Source organism: Rhinolophus sinicus, linkage group LG06 (assembly GCF_036562045.2).
Source record: "Rhinolophus sinicus isolate RSC01 linkage group LG06, ASM3656204v1, whole genome shotgun sequence".
Taxonomy (NCBI): Eukaryota; Metazoa; Chordata; class Mammalia; order Chiroptera; family Rhinolophidae; genus Rhinolophus; species Rhinolophus sinicus.
Window position 1 is genome coordinate 88,984,423 of NC_133756.1, and position 27,744 is coordinate 89,012,166.

General features: G+C 39.9%; 1 protein-coding gene and 1 long non-coding RNA gene across 8 annotated transcripts in view; one reads left to right on the forward strand and one right to left on the reverse strand.

The window, feature by feature from the left end:
- Positions 1-13,853, reverse strand: part of LOC141572188 (uncharacterized) — a 289,511-nt gene extending 275,658 nt beyond the window's left edge. For 2 of the 4 annotated variants that reach the window (XR_012497402.1, XR_012497404.1), the window contains exon 1: positions 12,786-13,853. This is a non-coding gene — a long non-coding RNA (uncharacterized LOC141572188). The remainder of the gene's footprint in view (positions 1-12,785) is intronic. The other 2 variants (XR_012497401.1, XR_012497403.1) reach the window with 2 other exon arrangements.
- The window catches only part of ARHGAP20 (Rho GTPase activating protein 20), a 142,708-nt gene continuing 126,583 nt past the window's right edge, over positions 11,620-27,744 (forward strand). Inside the window, exon 1 of one of the 4 annotated variants that reach the window (XM_019715315.2) lies at positions 11,620-11,856. Coding sequence is in view for 1 of the 4 variants with exons in the window: in XM_019715312.2 (XP_019570871.2) it covers positions 12,252-12,356 (105 nt within the window). In the remaining 3 variants the exon portion in view is untranslated. The other 3 variants (XM_019715312.2, XM_074335514.1, XM_019715314.2) reach the window with 3 other exon arrangements.

The window sequence follows — 27,744 nt, forward strand, 5'->3', positions numbered from 1 at the left end:
GCAGCATTTATGAAGAGTTATTTACTGTTCTTTTAGGTTATATTTTCATTTTCATATGGTTTGGACTCTTTTGCATGCAATACATGATTTCATGTTGTGCTATAGTATTTTTGCATAGTTGCTATATCAATTTGTTTCATCTTGCTCATTCTCTACTATCTTTTCTGAGATGTATTATAGGATTGTCTGCCTCTAATTAGGGTGAAGCGTGGTACATCATTTCAGTGCTGGAAAACTTTTAAGCTTTAGATAAATTCTTGAATTGTAACTCTGGAGTCCTCCTTTCCATAAGAGAGAGGCAGCTTCATTGTTCATTTTTATCATCACCTGTTTCTCTGCAGTGGCAGTTCCTGCTAATCATTTATCAGGAGGAAAGGAGAAAAAAGTAAGGATATTTACCCACTTTTTCTTTCTAGATTTAGGGAGAATTATATTTGGTCAATTCAGAAGTTTGCCCTGTGAGGTAGGGAATATAGCCCTAGTATTTGTCTTTACCACTATCCAGAAACTTGTTCACTCCCTCAGTAACCAGGCTTTGAAATGTTTTGTGTAGGTCAATGGTTTTTAACCTTGGATGGAGTTATGGAGCTTAAAAGAATCCTGACATTCAAGCTGCACCCTGGACCAATTAAATCAGAATCTCTGGAGAAGAAACCCAAATGTTATTTTTAAAAGCCCCCAAGGTAGTTTCAATATTTAAGAACCAAGCTTGAAACTGCAAGCTTAGGTCATGCTCCTTTCCTTCTTTGATGGTAGTAAATAATGAAAAACAAACAAACAAACAAACTAACTAACTCTTTTTGCTTATTCTGTGATATATTTTTGGAGAAATTCTATAATAAAATTTTATTTTGCTTCTTTGTAATCACTTCTTAATAAGAAATTTAAGAGGTTCCCAATAACTACTTGCTAATTGCTTAAGTGTCTTTCTATATGAATGATACCGTCCTCTAAAATCCAATTCTGCCTTTTCCTCACTCAATACATATTTATTTGTCACAGGGAAGACAAAACAAAACAAAACAAAGTAAAACAAAAAACCTCTCTATTCCATCTGTGGGTCATAGAACAATCCTTATTTTGAATAAAAATAATAGTACTACAAGTGCTATAGTTATATCCAGTGTTAAAAAAACCCATAAAGTCAGTTATTCAACAAACGTTTGTGGGATCTAAAGTCATAATTCTTAGCTTCAGCACCTCAAGAGTGTGTCCGTGTGTGTGTGTGTGTCTGCATATGCATGTGTACACTGGGAGAAAAAAAGAGAAATGATAGGACTTTGGGAGATGCCTATATTATACATGTGGATAGGAAAAAAGGATCCAGTAAAGGCGACTTAGAGAATTCAGAGAAATAGGAAAGCAAATTGAATCAATCTTCAGGAGGGTAGAAAGCATGTCTAAATTATTCATTTTGTATCTTCAGTGCCTAAAATGATGGCTAGCACAATTGGATGGGTAATTGATATATATTTGTGGAATGAATGAATCAATGAATCAGAAATACCATGTCATAACTGCCAAGAGAAGACTAGCAGGTCATGTGCTACAAAGAGTCATCCTTGAATTGATTCTAGAAGCTATGCATTTGATCATTAGGAAATCATGGAAGAGACTTTATATTTGAAAGAAGGAAAGGCAATGAACAAATGGAGGTGGTGAACATGGATTCCTTTCTCCAAAAGCTGTCAATAAAGAGAAAAGGAAATTGGGGAGACAGTAATGATAACTCAAGAGGGAAGCATGGTGGAACAAAGTTTTATTTTGAGACTGTAAACATTAGAATGCATGTGGGCCAACAAAAAGAAATCAATGGCGAGGACATGATTAAATGGGAACATGCCCTATTCTCCCACCTCTGCTCCATTAAAATTCATTGCATACCCAGCAATGTTCTTAAAGGATTGTATTAACATGTTAACTTTATAAAGGCAGAAAAAGAGTTTAAGCAGGGATTAAGATTCATTAAGTATTTTTTTAACTGCAGAATGGTATCAAAGATTTAATATACACATTTTATAACATACATTATCACATTAATGGTATTTTCCCATCGAACCCTTGACTATGGAACCTTTTTATTAAGAGTATCTTAAGGGACTAGTGTTGCATAAAAAATTCTTTGGAAAATGTGCTTTAAAGTAAAAATTCTTTCAGAATGTCTACATATAATTTTTTTCTTTGACATAAGCACTGTTAAAAACAAGCCATTTTGTTTAATTATCAGCATCATTTTCTGTTATTTTCTATTGAAAATATGCAACAGTTGATTTTCATTTATAATTTAAGGAGGACTTAAGTGTCATACTTTGGAGAGTCAGAATTCAGCTGGAATGTAGCTCCACCACTTATTAGCTGAACAATCTTGTACAACTTACTGACCTACTCAGGATTGAGCACCCTAACTCTCCCATGTTAGCACAGACAATAATCAACTATGCAGCAAATGTAGCAGTGAAGTAGGGATATCATTAAAAAGGCTAATTTCTACAAGTCTTTGGAGAAAATTGTAACATAAACATGTAGACAGAACTAAAAAACATGTAGTCAATTGAAATACCTAGGAAAAACAAAGAAAAAAATAAGCCCAAAGTGATTTGTGGGGGAGTAAAATGTCACAGATTGTACTTACCCTTGAAGAATGGTCAAGAGCATGAGACATATGGTAGACAATAAATAATGATTAGTTAGTTAATTTGGTCTGGCTCACAGAGCATCCTACCTTCAATGAGGAATAGATATTTCACTTTTTTACTCTTTCTTATTAAAATATCAAGTTGCTTTGTAAAACACATTTTAAAATGATTACGCTAAGCCACCAACCAGCAAGCAAGCTGACCATGGACTAAGTGGAAAGGTTATATAGTTTTAAATGGATATAACACAATTTATGATGCTCTTCAGTCATAGGGAACAAAAAGAAGACAATGCCATCAAGTGTCATGGTTAAAAGCAAGGGTTTTGTGTCCCAGGTTTGATTCTGGCTTTTGTATTCAGTAGCCATATGATCTTTGACAAGTAGCTTTATATCTCTGAGTACCAGGCTCGTTGTATAGTGGGCATAAATATACAAGCTTGTTTTGAAGATTATGATAGTAGTGTTTCACTACTAAATCCATATCTTCACATCCCTAAAAGTTAACTCTAAATGAATGGTAGCTGGCATTAATAATACTGTTGACATCATAAACATATGGCCTTTGCACTCGATCAGATCTGGGTTCAAATCCTGGCTCCACCACTCATTAGTTTTGTGAACTCAGAAAATTGCTTAATTTCTCTGAGCCTCGACTTTATATTTAAAATGAGTATAATAATACCTACCTCTCTGGTGATGGTGAAGATTTAATGAGATAATATACGTAAGGTATACTTACATGGCAGGCATTTAACACATGCCGATTCCCTTTTTACCACTTTCCCTAGAGAATAATTTCTACATTTTTACCATGAAATCCAAGGTACTTTATAGACTGTCCCCAAGCTCTTTTTCCATGTCAACTCCTAACATCCTCCCTCTATATTCCCCTTCCTACTTTTTCCTCCTCCCCTTTCCTAACTTCTCTATAGCCTACCTCATAAGCTTCTACCCTTAGAACTGAAATTATGTTCTTTGAGGAAATAGCCCCTTTTGAGATTTTAACCAAGGGAGGAGAAAGCCCCACATCTGAGTTTGATAATTAAATACAGTCAAAAGCTCTCATATCAAGGCTCATAGTCACCTTGGAGAAGACCTGATCTCTTACAACATGTAACACTGTCAAACATTTCTCTTCTTGAAAAACTGTATTACTTTGGCTTTAACACACACACACACACACACACACACACACACACTTGCTGTTTCTCTGGCCTCCTCTCTCATGCCAGTTTTTCATCTTCCATTACGTTAGCTGATAGTGGTTCCCCAGTACTGGGGATAGCAGTGACTATGATAATCATAGGGTTCTTGTGAGCATGAAATGTAATAATGCAGCTACAACTCAGTTTTAGCTAATTGTTACCTTGGAGAAACTGAGCCCAACATTGTCAATATTTTCAAGAGAACCCAGATTTCTATGTGAAATATTCTGATTTTTAAGGTGGACAACAAGTTTGGGGAAAAAAAAGTGCATATGTTGAAAAACATGCCTAAACTCACTCTGTGGACCTCAGTTTGCAACTTCTGCTCTAGGGTGTTTGGATAGCACTGCCAATGATTCTTGTGTGCATCTTGGGCTTTATAAGGAACATACCTGTTGGCTCGTCTTGACTGTATTCCAAGCACCTGGCACAGTGTTTGGCACATAGCAGGTACACAATAAATAACACATGGAATGAATAAATTGTATGGACACCTCCTTTTATCATTAAATTTATTCACCATCATTCAATGTAATGGTTGGAAAACATTTTGGTTTCATTCTTAGATTGGTTCCTGTTAAAGGTTATTGATGTTTCCCAGCTGTTAAATGTTGCTACTCTTAGTACTTTGCTATGCAGTTTGTTTCAAAATATCCTGAATGCATCCTCCCTGTGTCAGAAATGGTCATCTCATCACACTCCTTCAACTGCCATGTCATCACTTTGTTTTCTGGCATCATCCTTTCCTAACACATAACATTCCCAGTGCAGGGAAAATGGTTTCACTATCTAAGGAATAATAGGACTAGTCCAGGATTATTTATTCCCCATCAGAGCATCTTCCTTAGACTGTACAGTGAAGATGGTTGTTTTTAATATTTTATTCATTCATTCAAAGGTAAGTCACTGAAAAAAATAATTGACAGCATACTTGTATGCCTGGCACAAAGAAGAAAAGACTAATAAACTACAATCTTTAATTTCAAGTTGCTTACAGGCAAGTAAACCAGATGACAAGAGTTAGTGTAACATGTGCTATAAAGATAAGGAAATAGCCACGGGAAAGGCAGTATATCCAAGTGGTTATGAGAACTGGTTCTGGAACAGACTTCCTGGGTTCTACTACTAACCAGCTGTTTGTGTAAATTATTTAACATGTGGTTTGGTTTTCCTAAAATGGGGTGTATGGGAATCTACGTTGTAAAATTATGATGAAGATTTAAGTGAATTCATAAGTGTAAAATGCCTAGAACAGTGTCTGGTATAAAGTAAGCACTCAGTAAATGTTATATGTTACTACAACAGAAGGTGCACTTAACCCTTTCTGTGTGGTTGGTGTGTGAAGGTAGCTAGGTAAAAAAGAAATAAAGTCAAGAAGATTTTTCTGAAGTAATTATTGATGTAAGTCTTGAAGATTTATTTCCTCAACAATTATCTATTAGATATTTACTATGCAGCATGCACTAAATGAGTAAGTATGAAGCAATAGGGATTGGAAAATATAGAAGAAAACTTCTTAAGCAATGGGAACTGCAGCTTCAAAATCATGACGATCTAAAAGGTCAAGGTGAGTTATGGCAAGTGCAAATAGCCCAATACAAGAAAGAGATGGCAGAGAAAGAAGTAGGAGTGAAGATGTCAGATTATAAACAGACTTGTATATCATTCTATGACATTTTAAATTTATTCCATAGAAACAAGTTGCCAAAGAAGGTTTTGCACTGGAGAGGGATGTGATCAGATCTGTGTTCTTAAAACATTACTTTGGTGATACTATTAATCTAAGCCAACTCAATTTTCTTTAGGAAATAAGACCTCAGACAAAACGCCTTATCAGAAAATGGTAGGATAATTTCCTATGCAAATCAAAATTAATGTATTTTGGAATCCATTTATGAAATGGATTTGGAAAATTTCACTTACAAATTAAGAAGTGAAAATGAGTTTCCATATATGCAGTATAAATAATACTTTGCTTTGCAGCATGAAATATTTATCTCAAAAAGAAACACCTGATAACACATGGGAATCTCTGAGTGAAATAACAAACTCTATCCTGGCCCTTCTGTATTTATCTCATATCCTTTTTATGTCTCATTCATTCGTTTAATCAACAAACATTTGTTGTGCCAGACACTATTCTGGACACATTGGATACTAGAGTGAACAACAACAACAAAAAACAAATGAAAAATTCCTGCCCTGTGGAATAGAGATAGATCATAAACATTAAACACAATAAGTAAATCCCATGAAATATTAAGAGGAGGTAAGTATTATAGAAATAAATAAATGCAGCAGAGGAAATTCTGGTCAAGATAGAAAATTCTGGTCAAAGTAGGCAAACGTTGTGCTTGCCACTTCCCATGATCACATTAAAATTACAACTAACTTATAGAACAATCAACCTGGAGAACCATTGAAGACTAGCTGAACAGAAGTCCTATAACTAAGGATATAAATAAGAGGTCACGTTGAGACTAGCAGGAGGGGCAGAGACACAACACGGGCTGGTCCCACACCCATGTGTGGCAGTTGAGAATCGGGAGGAATATCTCACCTGCAGGGGTCCCCCCTGAAGATTGAAAGATTCTAGCCCCACAGTGCCAAGAAAAGGAACCCCTACAACATCTGGCTGTGAAATTCAGTGGGGATTCCATCTGTCCAGGTGACATGGAAAGCTGTAAGAAAATCAGGCATTCCACTCAAAGGTCCCGCAAAAAGATTCTCTTACTCCCGGGACTCACCCTGGCTCTGGAGGACGGACAATGGCTTGGGAGGTGCCAGAGATAAATAGGGAGAGACTGAGTTGAGTGGCCACAGGTTGAGGACTGGACAGACAGCCGCCATTATCCCTGTTGAGACCTCTTCCTGTGTAGCCAGAATGCAGAACCCCTTCTTCTTGTGTCAAGCCCTCCCACAACATAGCAAAATCTCATTGGCCTGGTGAAATCTGCTGACTCCACCCTAGTGACTCCCTGGAATCCTGCCCCTCCCAACTCATGTACTGCTGGAAACTTTTTTGGTAACTAGGCAGCAGCCAGTATTGGCCCTCGCTGCAGACTTTCTTGGACAACTCTTGGGTCCATGGACCTCAGGTGGGCAGTGGCTGGCCTCACTGTGCTCTGAACCTTTTGAGTGACCCCAGGCTCAACACTGGCACCAAATCTGAATTTGCATTTACTTGGTGAACACTACTCACCCCACCCTGGTGACTCCCTTAAGCCCCACTTAACCCAACTCACCTACTCTCCAAGGCTGAGCCTTACAGACAGACAGCAGGAAATGGCAGGCCTCAGGTGCCCTGGGCCTTTTCTGAGCTGCTCAAGTCCCAATCCTGGTGGCAGCAAGCTTCGGTTACAAGCATGGCCTCTCCTGCACACCTCTAGGACTAGCACAAGCAGCAACCAAGCACACATCACTTTATAGCTCCTATGAGGTAGTCCCAAGCCCATCACAGGCAGCAGTGGACCTTGGCCTACACGAGAGCCCTTGCCAAGAGACGCCAACCAAAACACTCAGTGATCAGCTTCAGACCACACCACAACACCACGTGATTAACTATACAAAGAGCACCCCCAAAGGCTGATCTCGGCAGGCACCAGAGCCCACTGGGGTGAATCCAGTCCTGTGGGGTTGGCCCCTGCCTAGCAGCTCATACACAGTGGTCATGGCCAATCCTCAATCAGTAAGCCTGAGGGTCAATCCCACCCACTAACGTGTCAATAGCAATCAAGGCTCAACTATAATAGAAGGGCTCACACAACCCACAAAAGGGACACACCTGGACCACCGAGCTCCGATGACCAAGGAGACTGCACCACTAGGCCCCACAGGGCACCTACTACATAAGGCCATCCAGCAAGAGATGTAACAGATCTACCTAGTACATACCAACAAAAATAGAGAGGCAGTCAAAATGAGGAAACAAAGAAATATGTCACAAATAAAAAGACAAGAGAAAACTCTAGAAAAAGAACTAAACAAAATGGAGGCAAGCAATGTACCTGATACAGAGTTCAAATACTAGTTATAAGGATGCTCAAGGAACTCAGTGAGAACTTCAACAAAGAGATAGCAAGCTTAAAAAGGACATAGAAACCATAAAAAAAGAACCAGTCGGAAATGAAGAATATGATAACTGAAATGAAGAATGCACTAAGAGGAATCAACAGGAGATTAGATAAAGCAGAGGATCAAATCAGAAACTTGGAAGAAAAGGTAGCAGAAAACACCCAATCATAACACCAAAAAGAAAACAAAAATAAATGAAGATAGTTTAAGGGACCTCTGGGACAATGTCAAGCATAACAACATTTGCATAATAGGGACAACAGAAGGAGAAGAGAGGGAGCAAGAGATTGAGAACCTATTTGAAGAAATAATGACTGAAAACTTCCCTAATCTGGCAAAAGAAATAGACTTACAATTCCAGGGAGCATAGAGAGTATGAAACAAAATAAACCCAAAGAGGTCCACTCAGAGACACATCATAATTAAAATGACATAGGTGAAAGACAAAGAGAATCTTAAAAGCAGCAAGAGAAAGGCAGTTAGTCACCTACAAAGGAGTCATCTGACAGTCACCCATGATACTGTCAGTTGATTGCAGGCTAGAAGGGATTAGCATGAAATATTCAAAGTGATGAAAAGAAAAGACCTACAACCAAGACTACTCTATAGAGCAAGGCTATCACTTAAAATTGAAGGGAGATAAAGAGCTTCCCAGACAAGAAAAAGCTAAAGGAATTCATCACCACTAAACCAGAATTACAAGAAATGTTAAAGGGACTTCTTTAAGAAGGGGGCAGGGGGTTGACATAAATATGAATAACAAAAGAATGAATACAAGTCACGTTTGACTTCTGTAATTACAGGAGGTGCTCAAAGTGGTTACCATCAGCATCCAGACACTTCTGATTATGGTGAACTACTGCTTGAGCAACGCTGACCATCTCTTAAAATGTGTATACATTTTTTGGCACCCCTGGTATATATGAATAAATTTAACCAAAAAAGGCAAAAGACTTGGCAAATTACATGACATGGAAGAAAAAAATTGGAGAAAATACAAATAAATGGAAGCATATATCATGCTGTTCGATAAGAAAAATTGAGATTGTTAAAATATCCATGCTACCCAAAGTAACTTATATATGCAATACAATCCCTATCAAAATACCAATGGTATTTTTCATAGAACTGAAAAAAAATTCTTAAAATTTATACGGAACCACAAAAGACCCTGACTAGCCAAAGCAATCTTGAGAAAGAAGATCAAAATTAGAGGTATCATGCTGCCAACAGCAAACTATACTACAAGGATATAGTAATCAAAATGACATGGTATTGACATTAAAAACAGACATACAGATCAATGAAACAGAATAGAAAGCCCAGAAATAAACTCATATCTACATGGTCATTTAATCTATGACAAAGGAAGCAAGAACATTCAGTTGGGTAAAGACACTCTATTCAATAAATGGTGTTGGAAAAACTAGACAGATGCATGCAAAATCAAGGGAAAATGGACCACCTTCTTATACTACCATGTTTCCCTGAAAATAAGACTGGCTGTTACATTAATTTTTGCTCCAAAAGACACATTAGGGCTTATATTCAGGGGATGTCATCCTGAAATATCATGCTAGTGCTTATTTTCCAGTTAGGTCTTATTTGGGGGCGAAACACGGTATATACAAGAATAAACTCCAAATGGATTAAAGACTTAAATGTAAGACCAAAACCATAAAACTCCTAGAGGAAAATATAGGCAGTAAACTCACTGACATTGCCCTTAGTGATATTTTTTCTGATCTGTATCCTTGGGCAAGAGAAACAAGAGAAGAAATAAACAAGTGGGACTATATCAAACTAAAAAGTTTTTGCACAACAAAGGAAACCATTAACAAAATGAAAAGACAGCCTACTGAATGGGAGAAGATATTTGCCAATGATACATCTGATAAGGGGTTAATATCCAAAATTTATAAAGAACTCATACAACTCAATACCAAAAAACAAACAATCCAATTAAAAAATGGACAGAGGATCTGAATAGACATTTCTCCAAAGAGGACATATTAATGGGTGGATGAAAAAGGTGAAGAGATTAAGAAGTAAAAATTGGTAGTCACAAAATAGTCAAGAGGATGTAGAGTGCAGCATAGGGACTATAGTCAATAATATTGTAGTGACTACTGTGTTTCCCTGAAAATAAGACCCAGCCGGACAATCAGCTCTAATGCATCTTTTAGAACAAAAATTAATATAAGACCCGGTCTTATTTTACTATAATATAAGACCCAGTCTTAATATAATATAATATAATATAATATAATATAATATAATATAATATAATATAATATAATATAATATAATAAACACCGGGTCTTATATTAATTTTTGCTCCAAATGACGCATTGGAGCTGATTGTCCGGCTAGGTCTGATTTTCCGGGAAACACAGTATGTATAGTGCGAGTACTAAACTAATAGGGGGATTGCTTCCTAAATTATGTAAATGTCTTGTTACTATGTTGTACACCTGAAACTAACATAATGTTGGCTGTCAGCTATAATTGAAAATAAATAAATAAATTTTAAAAATCAAGCACAGTAAAGAAAATTGGGATCATCCATTATTGATAAGAATCATAATAGGATGACTTCAAGCAGTAATGAGAGAAACTGTAATGCCCTCTGCAGTGTAAAATTCACGATAATTTCTATGGTGGGTGCAAAATCCTGTCACTGTACATGGGGCTAAGCAGCAAAAAGGGGGTTACCCTGAAAAATTGTGTATATATATTATATATATAGTATATAATATATATTTCTTTATATTTCTATATAAATATATACATATTTCTTCTATATTAGCCCGATTTATATAATTATATATACACGCATGATTTATAAAGACCCTGCAAGCCTACTTTAAACAATGTGATGTGGACAAGGCTTCAAATGGGCTGGAACATTTTCTCCCCATTACTTCCACAATAAACAATTCTGGGGTTTGGTGGTTGTGGTGGTGTGTGGGTGTGTGTATATTTTGGACAGCATCTCCTGCTTGGAACAGAGCCTGCCAGAGCCCTATTCTTCTACAACCTGTCCTGATAACAGCCCAACCAGGCAGGAACCTTGATCTTTTTTTTCTCACCACGAAAACAAACCTCCTTCAACAACCTCGTTATCATAGAGCGGTGTCCTTCACCACTAATCCTCGCCTTCTGTAGTCCTGACTCCAAGGGAAGAATGCCACCTACCGAATCTACCGCACAAGTCATCCAGTCCTGCAAAGTGCAGCAACACTCAACTCAACCCGGGGCGGTTCCAAATCCCCTCCCTCTGATTATTCTTTGGCCTTAAAAAAAAATTTGCCACTATTTGAGCTGACAGGAAGTTATGCTCTAAGTGCAGATATCTGATAAACATTTCCACATATTGTAGCCTGCTCAATAGCTAAGCCAAATTTCAGAGCCCTCTCTCTGCCTACATTTTCCTTCAGTGCGTTTTCACGTTTGGAATGCTCGGGTCTCTGCCGCCGGCAGACAGCGGAAACCGCTGGTGCAAATTGTGCAGGGGCTGCTGACTGATGGCTGCAGAAGCCAAGGAGGGTGACCCGGCCAGGCTAACGTTTAGGATTGCACAAGAGGTCAGGCGATGCTGTGGGCGTCCAAATTTGTACAGCCGCAGCACTCTGCGACGTGCAACTCCATCCTGAGGCCTCCGGAGTGGGGGTGGAAACGGGGGTGGGGAGACCCCTCTGCAGTCCGCTGAAAGCGAGGCAGGAATCACTGCAACTCCTTGGTTCAGGCTGAAGTCGCCACAGCTGCGCGGATGAACGCGCTGCAGCGGCGTTTTCCTCCCACTGGCGCAGCGCGGGAAGGGATGGGGTCGGTGCTAGTGGGCTGGGCGGCGGGAGAGGCGCGCTAGAGGCCCTGGTTCATGACACAAACCCGTGAGCTCCTTTGGGCTGAACCCACTCGGAGTGTCGGATTCAGAAGGTCAGTCGGTCGCCTGTGCCCTAACATATATATAGAAAGACGCCGGGCCCGGCGCACTGCAGGCCAGGGCTGCCGCGGGGAGGGCCGTGGCGGGAGGAGGGCGGCCGGGGGCGGGTCCCCGCACCGGGAGCCCAGCGCTAAGAGGGCGGGCCTGAGGCGGCGCTAGCCGCGGCGCGGACCGGCGGTCGCCGCTGCAATTGCTTCCAGCCTGCGGTACCGAGCACGGGCGGCGGTTCATGGCCCCGACGGGAGGCGCGCTGCCCGCACCCCGTGCCCCACTCCCTGCTTGACCGCGGCGGCAGCCTTTGCCCCGCGCGTCCTTGCCCCTCCGGCCACGGTCTTGCGGACATGACCGCATAGCCTCCAGGTCTGGGATTTGCTTGAAAGTCTTCTTCATGGAAGCGATGTCTCCCCAGCAAGAGACTCTAGGGGGGCAGCCGGGGCGCTCCTCCTCCCTGACAGGAGTGTCTCGGATCGCAGGAGGCCCCGGCACCAAGAAGGTGAGGACGCTGAGCAGGGCCCCGCGCCCGCCGCCGCCGCCGCCGCCGCAGCAGCAGACCCGCTCCCCGCGTGCACCTTCCGCGCCCGCCACTGCGGTGCGCAAGCCGCATGCCGCGAGGATTTAACGCTCGAGGCTCGCGGCCCGGTGCGTTAGTCCTTGGGCATTCCCGCCTTCGTCGCCCTCACGCCCAGCGGCACCATCCCAAACCACCCCGGCACCCCCGGGCTCTTCGCGTCTAGAGTCGTAATCACTCTCGGAGCGGACCCAGCAGCCTCCCTCCCGGTCTCCATCCGCTGCGGGGTCCACAGGCAGCCCCGCTCCCCAGCTGGAGCGCGAGGTCCCGGATTGGGGCATCGCGTTTCCCTCGCCCCTTCGGGTGCTCGGCCTATAGGTCCCCCCCAGCCCCCGAGGTCCCCCGGGTGCTCACTGTCTCTTGACGGGTTCAGCTCCGAGGTCATCAAGGCTGGCGGCGTCTGGTCGAGCGCGGCAACCCGCGCTGAGGAAGGTAGGCAGCCGGGCTGCTGCGCCCGCAGGGCTCAGCCCCCTCAGCTGGACTCGGCCGCGCAGCAGCTCAGCGGTATTTGGATTGGGTGGGGAGGGGTAACGGGGGGTGGGGTAGCGTTCCTGCGCCCAGCGCGACGCTCCCGGAATGACTCGGGGTCTCCGAGGTGGTGGTCAGACTTGTAGGCATGCTTGGGATTGCTAACAGTCGACACTGCGGGGACAGGGAGGTTTGGTTCGGCCTAGAACCCGGCTGGGTGGGGCTGGTAGCCTGCGGTTGAGGGTCGTCAGAGCCAAGGTCGCCCTGCGCTCATCCCCTAGCCCTCGGGACATGGCGGAGCTGGAAAGGGGTCGGGGTGTCGCAGTAGGCATGGGGGTGGCGTGCGTGTTTCCCTGTCAAAGTAGGGAGGAGGAACGCCGGCAACAACTTGTAGCGTTCCATTCGATAAACGCAGCCGCGGTGCGGCGTGCTGATTCCGATCGGGTCGGGTTTCTTTGGAACGGTTCTCTTAGCAAGTGCACGTGGCCGCCAGCGGCCAGGCTCTGCTGCTCTCTGAGGAATTGATTTGGGTGTTTCTAGCTATGTCTGCTCTCGCTTCTCCCCTCCCCACAAGACCTTCTGATATTTGGCCGTTTTTGCTGTGTCCTGGTGATGCCCTTCCAGCTTCTCTGGAAACAAATTTGGGATTAGAGGGATCTTTTCTTTAAAATAAAAAAATAATATCTTGATGCTTTACATTGATATCATTAGAGCCTTAAAGGGTCATTCAGCCTCCCTGCTTGTCCGGATCTTACTGCCTTTCACTACTCCTCCCACCAGCATTCTGGGTTGGCTAGAGGTCTGTTTGAAGAGGTGAGATCGGTGCGCCGAGTATAGAGGGGTAGGTGAGATCCCAAGGACCTTGACCGTGTCGCAGAGCCATCTAGGAGTGAACTTGTTGATGTATCAGCTGTAGTGCCAGCTCAGCCTTTGATGTACTGAGGCTTCGGTTTGTCCTTGTTGCTTTTCCCCTTCAGAGATTCAGAAATGCAGAGAGAGAGACGGAGGGAGGGAGGAGAGGAGGGAGGGAGGGAATGAGAATTTACAGATTAGCACTACATTTGGGAAGGTAAATGAATGTTCACTAATTGACATAGATTTTAAAGCAATGTTTATCCTTGTAAACTTAAGGAATTAGGAAAAATCAAAGATTTATATTCTTGAACAGTTCTCTTCCTTTTTTACTAAGCGTAATTAAGCTTACCTACGGGTATACTGGCAAAGGGACAAAGCATTAGAGTGGCTTGATCATTATAAGGTAGTACTTATCCAATAAATGCTTTGCATCTTAAGCCATTGCCCTTAAGATGCTGTCCTTCATTATAAACCATAATGGGTTGTTACATTACCAATCTAGTCTTTTCCTTTTCCTTTTTTTTTTTTTAAGGAAATAGATTTTGCCAGTCTGGTCTTTCTACAGCTTTTTACTCCTTTGGGGTAAGGGTGAAGTTGAAGAACTGTTTTCTTTGCTTTTAATATTCTTCCAGAAAAGTGCATCTCTGCTTATTTTAAATATTAAAGGCAAATCTGATTTCAGACCTCCATATTGGCAATAGAAAGTAATAAAATATTTCCAACGTGTAGCTCATAGAATCATTTCCATTTGTGCTCTTATGAACCAGTCTTCGTGTATCCCAAATATTCACCAGATTGATCTTTTTTGTATTTCATTTTGCCTTTTTGGTCTTGGTAGTCGTAGTGAGTCATGAGACATTTCTAAAAATAAGTTTACTTATGAGGTTGTAATGTTAATTACTAAGGCTTGGGTCAATGTTTAAATTGCCAGATACAATCAATATTTTAAAAAAGGAAATAGAAAAGAAAGTATTAGTACATTAGTAAGGGTAAGAGCTGTTTTGTATAATTTTTTTTGGTCTGTTTCATATATGTATGTGTATTTTGGGCAGTGATGTAAAATGTGTTTCTTACTGAGTGGTCAAAATTTTAAAGGCAAGTTTATTGGCCAGACCACTGTTAGAATAAGTTCACTTGGCTTTTAGTTCTGGCTCTATGGTCTTGAGAAAAATCACTTGTTTCAGTTTTCTCATTTGTAAATTGGGAATCAAAGACATAATACTGGAGAAAGTATAGATGACAATTATACCTTGCACTCTGTGAAAATAAGATGATCTTAAATAATAAGACTTAAGAAAACAATGGCATCATTCACATTACTCATCCTGAGAGTCTGTTAACCCAGTGGTACCGCCATTGCCTAGAATATAGTTCGTATTCCCAGAAACTACTGTCAAAGAGGCAGTTTTATATAATGGGGTGAAATTTAGAGAGTGATGACTTAGATTCAAGTCTCCATTGTATTGGTTCTAGCTTTCTGACTTAAGTAAACCTTTTCAGTTTCCTCTTTGTAAAATGAAAATACCTACCTCCTCAAGATTATTGGGAAAATTAAATGTGAAATTGAGTGATATTGACATATAATAAGCTCTCAATAAATGTTAGCTCTTATTGTTTGTACTTTCCCCCATATCTGTAATTCATAGTACTGTGTCCCAGTTTTTCAAGCCAAAAATCTGGGATTTATTTTCATTTCCTCACTCTACAACAACCATCAGAAAGCCAGTCAAATATCACTTCAAAACATATCTTGAATTTCTCCATTTCATCTCTACTGCTACCATGGCTTACCATAATCCAAGCCAAACCACTGCCATCTTTCACTTGTATCTTTGTAATAACTCCCTAACTTGTCTTAACACCTTTCTTACCCTTCCCTGACCCAGTCTCCATTTAGCTGTACCAGAGAAATCTTTAAAAATGTAAATTGATCATGTTGCTCACCTGCTTAAAATCCTGTAGTGGCTTTCCATCGTATTTAGAATAAAATTCAGACTCTTTCTCTTAGCCCTCTTTACTTCTCCAAGACTCATCTACCTTTTCCGCCTTGTTTGTATATTCTCCAGCCACATGGGCCTTCTTTTTCAAACATCAAGTCATCAAATTCATTCCTATTCTGAAGCCTTGGTTTTCCTATTCCCTCTGCTTCTACCACAGGTATTTGCAATGTTGACTCTTTCGTATTGTTCAGATCTCGGGTCCTCCTAGAGGCCTGTCCTGACTACGTAAGTGGAAGTCACCCCAATCATCTCTACAATTTCTGTTTTATTTTCATCTTAGCAGTCATGCTGATTCAGCCTGATATTTTCTTATTTACTTCCTTGTTATGTTACTGGAACTTCTCACCAGATTGTGAAAACAATGAGAATAGGGACCTTTTGTGTATTGTTCAAGGCTGCCTCCTCAGTGCCTAGGACAGTGCTATATATTAGTCACATACAGCAGTGAACAGGACAGATATGGCCCCTTGTGTTCAGAGTTTATGCTTTAGAGCAGGATCAGCAAACCTTGTCTTAAGGGGCCAGATAGTAAATAATTGGCTTATAGACCATAAGGTCTCTGTTGCAGCTACCCACTCTGCCATTGTAGTGCTAAAGCAGCCAGAGACAATATATAAATGAATGTGCATAGCTGTGTTCCATAAAACTTTATATAGAAAACAGGTAGTGTGGGTCCCTGGGGTATAGTTTGCTGACCTCTGGTCTAGAGCATCACTGTTAACTAGAACTTTCTGTGATGATGGAACTGCCCTTTATAATGTCCAATTTGATAGCCATTAGCTACACGTGGCTTCTGGGCACTTGAAATGTGGCTGATACAACTGAGGAACTAAAAAAATTTCAACAGCTTCACTAAGATATAATTGACATACAATGAACTACATATTTAAATTATGTAAATCAGTAAGTTTTGCCATATGTATACACCTGTGAAACCATCACCACAATCAAAATAATGAACATATTCATTATCCCCCAAAGTTTCCTCATGTCCCTTTTTAATCCCTTTGTTCCCTCCCCATTCCTAGGCAACTATAGATTAATTTGCATTCTCAAGAATTTTACATAAATGGAATCATACTGTGTATTCTTTTTTGTCTGGCTTCTCTAATGCAATAAAATTATTTTGAGATTCATCCCTGTTTTTGTGTGTATTAGTAGTTCATTCATGCTGAGTAGTATTCCACCATGTGAATAAACCAGTTTGTTTATCCATTCACCTATTAATAGGTATTTGGGTTGGTTCCAGATTTTGGCTATACACATAAAGCTGATGTGAACATTCATGTACAAGGCTTTCTATGGACTTATGCTTCCATTTCTCTGAGGTAATTATTTAGGTGTTGAATGGCTGGGTCATATTTTAAATGTATGTTTAATTTTTTATAAAACTGTCAAATTATTTTCCAAAGTGGTTTTATATTCCCATCAGCAGTGTATAAGTTCAGTTTCTCCACATCTTCACCAGCACTTATTATCTTTCTTTTTTATTATAGCCATCCTAAAAGGTAAAAAGTGGTACCTCATTATGGTTTTGATTTGTATTTCCCTAATGACTAATGATGCTGAGCACCTTTTCATGTGCTTACTTGTCATCCATATGTTATCTTTAGTGAAGTGCCTCTTCAAATATTTTGCCCAATTTTAATTGGGTTGTTAGTTTTCTTATTATTGAGTTTTGGGATTTATTTATATATTCTGAGTTAAAGTCTTGAATTATATATGTGCTTTGTAAATGGTTTTCTCCCATTTTGTGGCTTGTGATTTTATTTTCTTAACAGTGTCTTTCAAAGAACAGAGTTTTTAATTTTCATGAAATCTGATATGCCATTTTTTATTTAATTTTATTTAATTGTAATGCATTTCAATTTAAATTTAAATAGCCACATGTTATCTAGTGGGTACTGTATTGGACAGGTTGAAGGGAAGAGATAAGAACAATAATCATTTTAGAATAAACAGTGATAACTATTATTAAAGAAACAAACATGACACTGATTTAGATAAATGTGGATATGGAGCGAGACCACTCTAGCATGAGGGTGTTCAGGGAAGGCTTCTTTTCAGTGATGCTTAACTCTTTTATGGGTGAAAAAGAGCATAGTACCATAAAAAGATTCCAAGAACTGTGAGCAATTGTTCAATGGTCCTAAGGTAGGAAAGAGCATTATGTGTTTGAGGAGCTAGTTTGTAGATGATGTATAAGAAATCAGTCTCTTTATTTTATTGCCACATTTATTATTTTAACCTCAAACAGAATCACCAGTTGGTACAGCCACCTTTACTTACTAGTCAGATGATTTAACTATTTCCAAAACCAAAGATTTTTCAGCACTGAGGCTCTTCAAAAGAATACAAAATAACCAAATAAAATGGGTGTTGGGATAGGGAAGAGAGACAGACAGGAAAAGTAAATCAAAGCAAAGGATTTTAAAATAGCTCCAACATTTTTAAATGTGGCAGCTGCTGTTGTACACTTCATTCTGTCTTTTTTGTCTACATTCTCTGGGTCTAAATCTGTTTATAGCAGATCATGGTAGAACACCCGCAAGAACAGACTTTGACCATGTATATATCTTGTGCTGGGGTTTGAATGAAACATCTTGGTGAGTAAGCTTTAGTTTTACTCGTTAATACTAAGAAAAATATTATGCCCATGGTTAAGCCAGTATCCTACTGAGTCTTTTTGTGGTGTAATTCACAAAGTAAATTACATAAAATCAGGCACATGAGATTGTTTGGGCTGAGAGGAGTCTGGAATTATTAAAGACTGAATTAGATTGATCAGAAATGGTCATTGGTGTGAACTCTGAACTTCTGACTGTACTATGTTTCTTTGTAAAATGGGAGTAATACTCCATATCCTGTATATCTCACAAGGTTATTTTTAATTTGTCAAAAGAAGAAAGTATATGAAAACACTTTCAAAAAAAGTACAGAAACCATTAGTATCTTTTACCAGGTGAAAGTGAGTGTAAAGCAATAAAAAGCTTCATTTCTTTGAATTTAATATGGAATATTTATATGCAAATAAGTGAATGCTGTCTTTCTTATTCAATTTTGGCTGCCTTAACAAAATACCATAAACTATGTGGTTTAAACAACAGACATTTATTTCTCATAGTTCGGGAGGCTGTGAATTCCCATGATCTGGATGCCAGCTAATTCATTTCCTGGTGAGAGCCCTCTTCTTGAAAGGAAGTTTTAGAAACCTCTTTAAGTGAACACCTAACTATATATAATACACATCAATTATATGAGGTAGGTATCACAAACAATAATTTATAAGGAAGGAACTAAGCCCTGCCAAGGCTACAGGTAGTAAGCAGCAGGTCTGGAATTTGAACGCAGATCTTCCATATCTATTTTTCTTTCCAACTAGACTATAGATGTATTTATTATTTGTAATATAAGATGTGGGAAAGAGTAGATTTGAATTGTATATAACCAGCTGGGAAAAGCATATTTGAGAAGTTTTTCTCCAGAGAAGTGATTTTATTCTTTGGGGAGCAGTCTCTACCCTCTCCATCTACACTGAATGCTATGTTCACAGTTGCCAGTGGGTAAATGTGTTCGTCAGGGTTCTTCAGAGAAACAGACCAATAGAAGCTCCATTATCTGCCATCTGCAAGCTGGAGACTTAGGAAAGCCAGTGGTGTCATTTACCACCATCTTTTCTTGAGGGCGAGAAAAGGTGAGATGAGACATCCCAGCTCAACAGTGAGGGGTGGAGGGAAGGAGAGACTTCCTCCTTCCTCCACTTTTTGTTCTAGAAAGGCCCTCAAGGGATTGGATGATGCCCACCCTCTTTGGGGAGGGAAATCTGCTTTACTGAATCCAGCAATTCAAATGCTAATCTCATCCAGAAATACCCTCACAGACAGAAATGATGTTTTTGTTTTTTTTTTAACCTGGCTATCCCATAGCCAGTCAAGTTGACACAAAAAATTAGGGAGTCCAGTAAATATTAACTAATAGTGACAATGACACAATCATTCGTCTAATTATTTTGGAAATTTGTGATTTTTATGAGTTGGTATCTGTCATTTTCAGATGTTTTATGTAAGGCATTTCTATTTCAGGAGCCCTTCAGCCAGGCCTGCTTTTCACACTGATATCTGTCTTGCTTTGTGTTGGAAAGCTTGGCATATTCTCCAAACTCATAAAACTGTATTTGAAAATTATGTAGAGGTATATTGAATTGTATGCATTAGGTGATTCCACCATGGAAAATAATGTATAAGGGAAACCCAGTTGAAAATTTCTCAATTCAGTAAACATTTTATATCATGAATCTTGAGTGTAGGAGAAAACTCTTGCTTTTATAGTTAATTTTACTTAAAATGTGAACATAATAGTGCATTTTAACATAGCAAAAGAAAAATTAATTTTTGTGACTCTATTGTATTTTTTATAAAATGATAGTTAAGGGCAGTCTTTTCTTCCTTCACATTTGTGAAATTATTAGTTTTGAATGTTGAGCCCTCCAAGTTAAAATTGAAAGTTGTAACTTACAGACTGAAAATTCGCAAGTCCCAGATACTTAAATAGTGCAGTTGTTGCTTTTGGTTGAAGTGAAGATTGTTGTGAACTAATTTATCACTCCCTGTGGTTTCAGCATTTTCCCAGGTTATGATTTGGTGAAAGGTCTGCAGGACAAAAGGTGGAACATGGTCAATAGACTGGGAGAAGTGAGACAGCTGATAGTACCTGCAGAAAATGCAACCTCCAACTTCAGTAATTTAGGTGTCTGAATTCTTTCACAGTGTTTATTCTGCCATCCAGGACTTGTAGCTGTTCTTTTCAAAGTAAAGATATCTTGTGCTTTATAGGACCACATACAACTTAACAAAAATATGTGATTATAAAGCTTGCCTTCCTAGAAATTATCAGTAACTGAAAATATATGAGGTTTCAAGTGCCACAAAAACATGTTATGAATTATATACATACCTATATGTATATACACTCATATACACAGTGCTTTGAGGAACTATATGTGCATTTTATCATTGTGATTTAGTAGAGTTTCATGACTCATACCCCACATGTCTCCAGAGGATGTGGCAAAAACCTCTGTTGTAGACTGAATGTTTGTGTCCCCTGCAAACTTATATGTTGAAGCCCTGATCCCCAGTATGATAATATTTGGAGATGGGCAGTTTGGGAGATAATTAGGTTAAAGGAGGCCATGAGGGCAGAACCCTCATGATGGTATTAGATGCCCAGAGAGCTTCCTCGCTCTGTCTCTCTCTGTCCCTCATGTGAGGATACAGCAAGGAGTCACCTGTCTACAAACCAAGAAGGAGACCCTCGCCAAGAACCCAATCTGCTGGCACCTTGACCTTGGACTTCCCAGTCTCCAGAACTGTGAGAAATGTGTCTGTTGTTTAAACCACCCAGTCTGTTATTTTGTTATAGCAGCCTGAGCTGACTGATTACCTCTAAAATAAACTTTCATTGAGCAGAAGTTTGCTCTCTTATTCTTTCTGTTGTTATCGCAAGTGTTCTAGACCACTGGGGTTCTACAGGTCCAGAAGTGTGCAGAAAGCCTGCAGGGTGAATGCTCAATTTGGTAATGGCACCTGCAGCAGTTTTCTGAAGCAGCCTAGGATGGGGATGATATTTAGCTTGTCTTTACTCACGGAAGACTTAGCTACATTGTGGGAGTCTGGAAGGGGAGTAGAGGAAACTGCCTTCTGTCAGCCACCAATAATGGAGCTTGTAGGCAACTCGGCCCAGTTTATTTTATAATTTTGTTTCAGTCTGATTTTTTTTATCTGGGGCAAGTTTAGATTAGAACTATCCATCTGACAGCAAAAATAGCCCTATCACACTGCATGTCAGTTCTGTGCTTAGCAGCCTTGACCTAATTTTGACAGACAGCTGTCACATGGCACAACTGAAAGGTAAAACCTGTTTTGGGATGTCTGGTCACTAGTATGTGGACTCTCAAAGTGGAATGTGCCCACATCAGCTCATATTACAAAGATTTGGAAAACCCAGCTGCTGTGTGGCCTTTTGCTTTCCCTGTTTACCTGTGTCCTAATTTACACCTAGGAGGGTGTCCATATTTCCTCTTATACCCCTACATTCACCTTCCTGAACCTCAGCTTCAACAGTAGCCATTACTGGGTTATGCTCTGTCTGAATCTGGATAGACATGGGCCTCTTTTTTATTCTCATTTGATACACTCTGTTTTTTACCATTATGGTTTTGGGATTTGACCACCAGACTCTTCTGCTCTGCATGAGGAAAGTGAGAGGTTGCTGTAAGGCAGAGATTCACAGTCATTATAGCTGTGTCTGATACATTCAATCCTTAAGCTTCAGGCAGATGGATAGGTACTGGGGCAGCCAGAGAGCCCCTTTGTTTATTATAGTGTGCCAGGGATGTATAAATAATATCACTTTGTATGGGCCATGATGTGAAAAATGTAGTGAAGCCCTGCCCTGGAAGGGTTATGGGGGAGAAAGCATTGGTGATTGACCTTACCTACTCCAGGGTGCTGCTGAAAGGGAATTATGACCAGAGGTGGAAATTGGTGGCTTTGCCAAAGAAGAAAGTCCAGTCAGTTTGAAGGCCTATAGTGATACTCCAGAAGACTGCACAGTGCATGGGAGGGGTGGAGGCACAGAAATAAACAGCAATAATATAGAAAGGGAGTTCTATCGTATTTACTTAGGCACAGTCCTCATGCACTCTAAAGCGTTATACGTTACACTACCACAGTGCTTTCCATGCCAGGGCACTTTCACATATATAATCTTAATTCTATTCTTTCTGGTAGGTTGGACAGTTTTGTCATTTTGTTACCAAAGAACGAAAGAGCCCTTTTTGAGGACTTGTGTCCAACTCCCCAAGGGGTTTCAGTGGTGGTTGGCAGGAACACAAGTCCCACAACTCTGCCCAAATGAAGTTGAGAGCTTTTCTACTAGATCTTGGCTCCAGAGAGTGAGTGGGTGATATGGCCGGTCGTGACAATACCAACAGCAATATTGGTAAGAACACTGAGTGACAGGAGGCGGGCCTAGGCGACCTGGGGAAGTGGGGGTCTTTTGTGGAATATGGGACTGGACTCCTCGGTGTAGGGTGCCATGAGAAAGTTATAGAATCAAAACCCCAGGGAGCGAGAGTCGTGTTAAAGAAATGATAAAGGAAGGTAAAGGGACAAGGAAAGGATGAGTGGGGGGGAGGGGAGCTAGCCAAAAGTGTTAGTTCCTGGCTAATCAGAGAAATCAAGGTTCCAAGGAGAAGGAAAGTGGAGTGGGGACAGAGCGATGGGTGGAAGTGACTCAAGAGAGAACGAGTCCTCAGTGTGAAGGGACAGGAACCATAAAGGAAGTATCAGGGAGAGTGACTGGGAGTTATGTGAAAGTCCAGTCGTGAGAGGGAGGGAGGAAGTAGAAGGAAAGTAAGTGATATCCCATTGAGTCGGGGCAGATGGGTGCCAGGACAAGGCCCAAGGGAGCGACAGGGCAGAAAGAAATAAAGGGAAGAGGATAGTCTTTACAATAGGAGAATAATCCTTAGATACACTCACCAGGGAACGGCCTGAAATTCCTGCAGTGTCACTGTTTCCTTTGTGGAGGGAGGGAGGGAATTCTGGAATCCATACAGAACCAGAGAACTTGTGCTGGTTATAAGCCTGGTTTCAAGCGAGTATCCTCAGCCCTGTTAGCCCAGGGGGTCTTATCCGTGACACCCATCCCTTTCTTCTTGTTTTGCCCATGATTGGCTGTTAAAGTCTGATGTCTCTGATTCTTTCTCCCCTAGTAGTGGGATGAGGAAGGGCCAATGTAACTTCTCCAAATAGAGACGTGAGTGATCAGGCCACAGGTCCCTCCATGGTCACCATTTGTTACCAATGGACAGAAATCTCCTTTTCAAGGACCCCAAGCAGGGTTCTTTTCCCGAAAGTGAGCTTTAACAGTACAAGCTTTTATTCTAGGGCCAGAGAATAAAGAAGCAGGAGCACAGCTCTCAGATCAACTTCTCCTCCCTTAACTGTCCACAGGTACCTAAAATGGGATAGAAGAAATGAAGGGAGGTTTAGGTAAATAGGTAGGAGGAATATTCATGGGTTTTCCAGGGAAAAGGGTGCCTTTCTCTCTGAATCAGGGTTCTACCCTCTTTATGTTCCTTTATGGCCATTGTCATGGCATTTGTCAACTGTCATGGTATGTGTGTTATTCAGCAGAGAGATTATATGAGTATTATAATGAGCTTGAAAATCTTTTGGAGGTCCTTTAGACAGTCATCTTAGTTTACACTGGTTTCAGCTATTCTTGACAAGTTCTTAACTGCTGACCTTGGCCTTCCTTGTTCTTAGAGGTAGAGTTAGAGCAAGGGAGAGGTTCAGCCAGGCCTCTTACACCTTCAGACAGGCACTGTGGCTCAGTCACTGGGTAACAATTTTACAAGAGAACTCTGGGAAGTTAAGTGATAGAACCAGGGTCCAGAATTTAGGTCTAATGTCTACTAGCCCTGTGCCTGTTCTTCTACATTACATTCATTCTCATGTTTATTATTTTACTTCAAAGTCATTGTCTCACAGAAAGAGGAAAGATAGCCAAAAGTAAAAAAAAAAAAAAACTAAAAAAAACCCAACATTTCTTTCTTAACCTCAGAAAAGAACTTTTATTCCTTTACTGTACTCTGTTCTGTACTTTGTATTTTTATAATACTTTGTTTTAATTAAATGCTCAGATTGATTCTGGATGGGATGATTATGAATAAAGAGAAGACCATACTCATCACATACCAAATTGACAATAGTGAGAAACTTCTACTCACCCAGTGGTTGAAACTGCAGTGGGTGGTCACGTAGGGTGGTCATGTAGCTGGAGCCTGCAGCTGGGGAAAACAACCTTGAGCCACATCCTCCACCCAATAAGCGGCAATGAGCAGACAGAACTATAATCACAGGAGAGATAACCAGGCCAAGGAAACGTTTCTAAAGTCATACATGTGCATTAGTTAAAAGAGCTGCCCTACAGTTAACTTTTCCTTATTATCATAATAAAAAACACTCCCCTAGGCAGAGATTTAAGATGCTAATGAGACTAATGACACATGCTATGCATGAAGTAGCATGTAGGTATAATGCACAGGTGCAGTGTAGGCCCTGCCTCAACATACTTTGGGGTGGAAGAAGGAAAGAGGAAGGGGTGGTCTCCAACCCAAGAGCCCATAAAACCATGGTGCCTCTAAGCCTCAGGGAACCATATCCATTCTCTGCCCAGTGTGCCCCACTGATGCATCAAGCTTTCACTTTAATAAACCTCCCTCTCAGCAAAACCGTTTCACGTACTCTCTTGATTTCTGTCCTGAGAGGGGCACTCCACCAGTAACAAAACCTTTTTGTGATAATAAGACCTAGCAGCACAAGGTGCAAGGTTAAGAATAACTGTCTTATTCCCTTGCAGAGCCAGTGTCTTTGAGTTATGTCTCCACAAATAAATGCTACTGGGATGTAGGGAAGACAAGAAATTAATTCTTTTGCCACAAAAGGATTAATAGTCAAATTTGAGTAAACTAATTTGTAAATTTGATTCAATGTTTTTTCTAGACTTGAAACTTGAGTATTTAGAAGCTTTCCTCAAAGCCATTTTAATGCTATGCTAATTTTAAGTGGTTGACAGTGATCTCAGCACATTTGACTTAAATTCAACTGAAATGCTCAAATTTTTTCTTCATACAGTGACTGGAAAATACAAAGTATGAAAAATTGCCGTTCATCTGACTTAAATCTTTCATCCTGTTCTTTCCTTATGATAGGCTTTATTTTCCTTTAATCTAAACTAAAAATAACCAGATTCAGAGTGATTTAGAGGTTCCAAAAATAGTACTGTATCTCTTGGTTGACATAAAGTTAAATTTCCAATGAGAGACTACATACAGATTTTTATGTAAACAGTGTTTTCTGAGTTGCTGAAAAAAATAGACAAAACTTTTTCCTGCAGTTACCTTTTTACAACTGCATTTTCCTACTACATAGGCACTCTGTTACCTCCTTAAACTCTCAGATGTAGTCAGTGTTAATTCATTTATTTAACACACAGCCATTGACAATTTACTATGTGGAAATACTGAGTAGAGCACTGGAGGAACAGGGGAGGAATGGTGGCAAACCACAATAGGCAGATGGGCATATCCCTCAGATCTCTGAGGAATTCAAATGGACAGCCACTCAAACATTTAGCACAAAAACATGTTGGACAAAAAGCAAATAAATAAGTTCCATTTTTATGTATTATACTTCAGATGATTGTTATACAAATAAAGAAAATTATAGTTTCTGGCTATGAACCAGTTTGCTGGGATGGAGTCCAGTGGTTTTGGGGTTTGGTTGATAGCTTTTTTTCCCTTTTTAACAGCTTTATTGAAATATAATTCTCATATAATACAGTTCATTCACTTAAAGTATACAATTCAATGGCTTTTAGTATATTCACAGAATTGTGCTTCCATCACTACAGTCAATTTTAAAATATTTTCCTTACCCCGAAAAGAATTACCGTACCCTTTACTATCACATCCCAATCCCCTCATCTCCCCCGACACCAGGCAAGGACTAATCTACTTTAAGTTTCAATGGATTTGTTTATTCTGGAAATTTCACATAAATGAAATCATATAATATGTGGTCCTTTGGAACTGGCTTCTTTTAATTAGCATAATGTTTTCTAGATTCATCCATCTTGTTGCACATATCTGTACTTCTTTTATTACCAAATAATATTCCATTTTATGTATATACCACATTTTGTTTATTCATCCATCAGTTAATGGACATTAGCATTATTTCCACTTTTTGACTATTGTGTAAAACACTGTAACTGTAAACATTCATGTACTTGTGTGCACATATTCACTATATTTAGTCATTTGCACAACTTCCAGACTATTGTCCAACTGGTAGCACCATTTTACAGTTCCACCAGCAGAGTATGAGTCCGAGTCATCCCAGCCTCATCAATTGTCATTTATGTATCTTTTCTATTACAGTCATCCTGGTCAGTATAAAGTGGTATTTCATGATTTTGTCTTGCATTTGCCTGATGACTTATAATGTTAAACATCTCTTCATGTGCTTATTGGCTATTTGTATATCTTTGGAGAACTATCTCTTCAGATTCTTTGCCCACTTTAAAATTCACTTATTTGTCTTTACTGAATGGTAATAATTCTTTATATAGTCTAGATACAAATTCCTTATGATTGACAGAAATGTTTTCCCATTTTGTGGGATTTCTTTTCACTTTTTAATAGTGTCCTTTGATGTACAGAAGTTTTTAATCTTGACAATCATGTCCAATGTATGTTCTTTCTTTCTTTTATTGCTTGTGCTTTTGATGTCATATCTAAAAAACCGTTGCCTAATTCAAGGTCCCAAATATTTCTGCCTGTGTTTTCTAAAATTTTTATAGTTTCAGCTCTTACTTTTAGATCTTTTATTCATTTTGAATTGTTTTATATATAGTGTGAGATAGGAGTACAGCTTCATTGTTTTGCATGTGAGTATCCAGTTCTCACAGCATCACTTGTTGGAGAGAAATTAACTTTATCATCAGACAAATGTTGGTCATGTAGCTCAAAGTGGTAGATGTCAACACTATGTCAAAAAATATAGTTTGACGTGTACAAGAATGACTCAACATCCAATTCCATAGGAAATGCTTGTATTTCCTTAATGACAAGGAAGGTTATTTCCCTAATAACCTTCCTTAAAGGTTGGTTGGTTTGTTTGTATGTTTGTTTGTTTGTTTTCTGTGTATGTGTGTGTTTGGAGACAGTGGTGTGGATGTGGAGAATGAGTGGATTTTAAAATTCACATAAAACCTTCATTTATTGGCTATACAGTTTGTGCTAGACTTTGGGAATGAAAAGATAGGCCTGCTACAAAGTAGAGTTTCCATTCATAATTATTGAAGGATTGGAGATAGTTTGGAAAGAAGATATAGTTTCTGCTTTCTAAAAAGGTGCA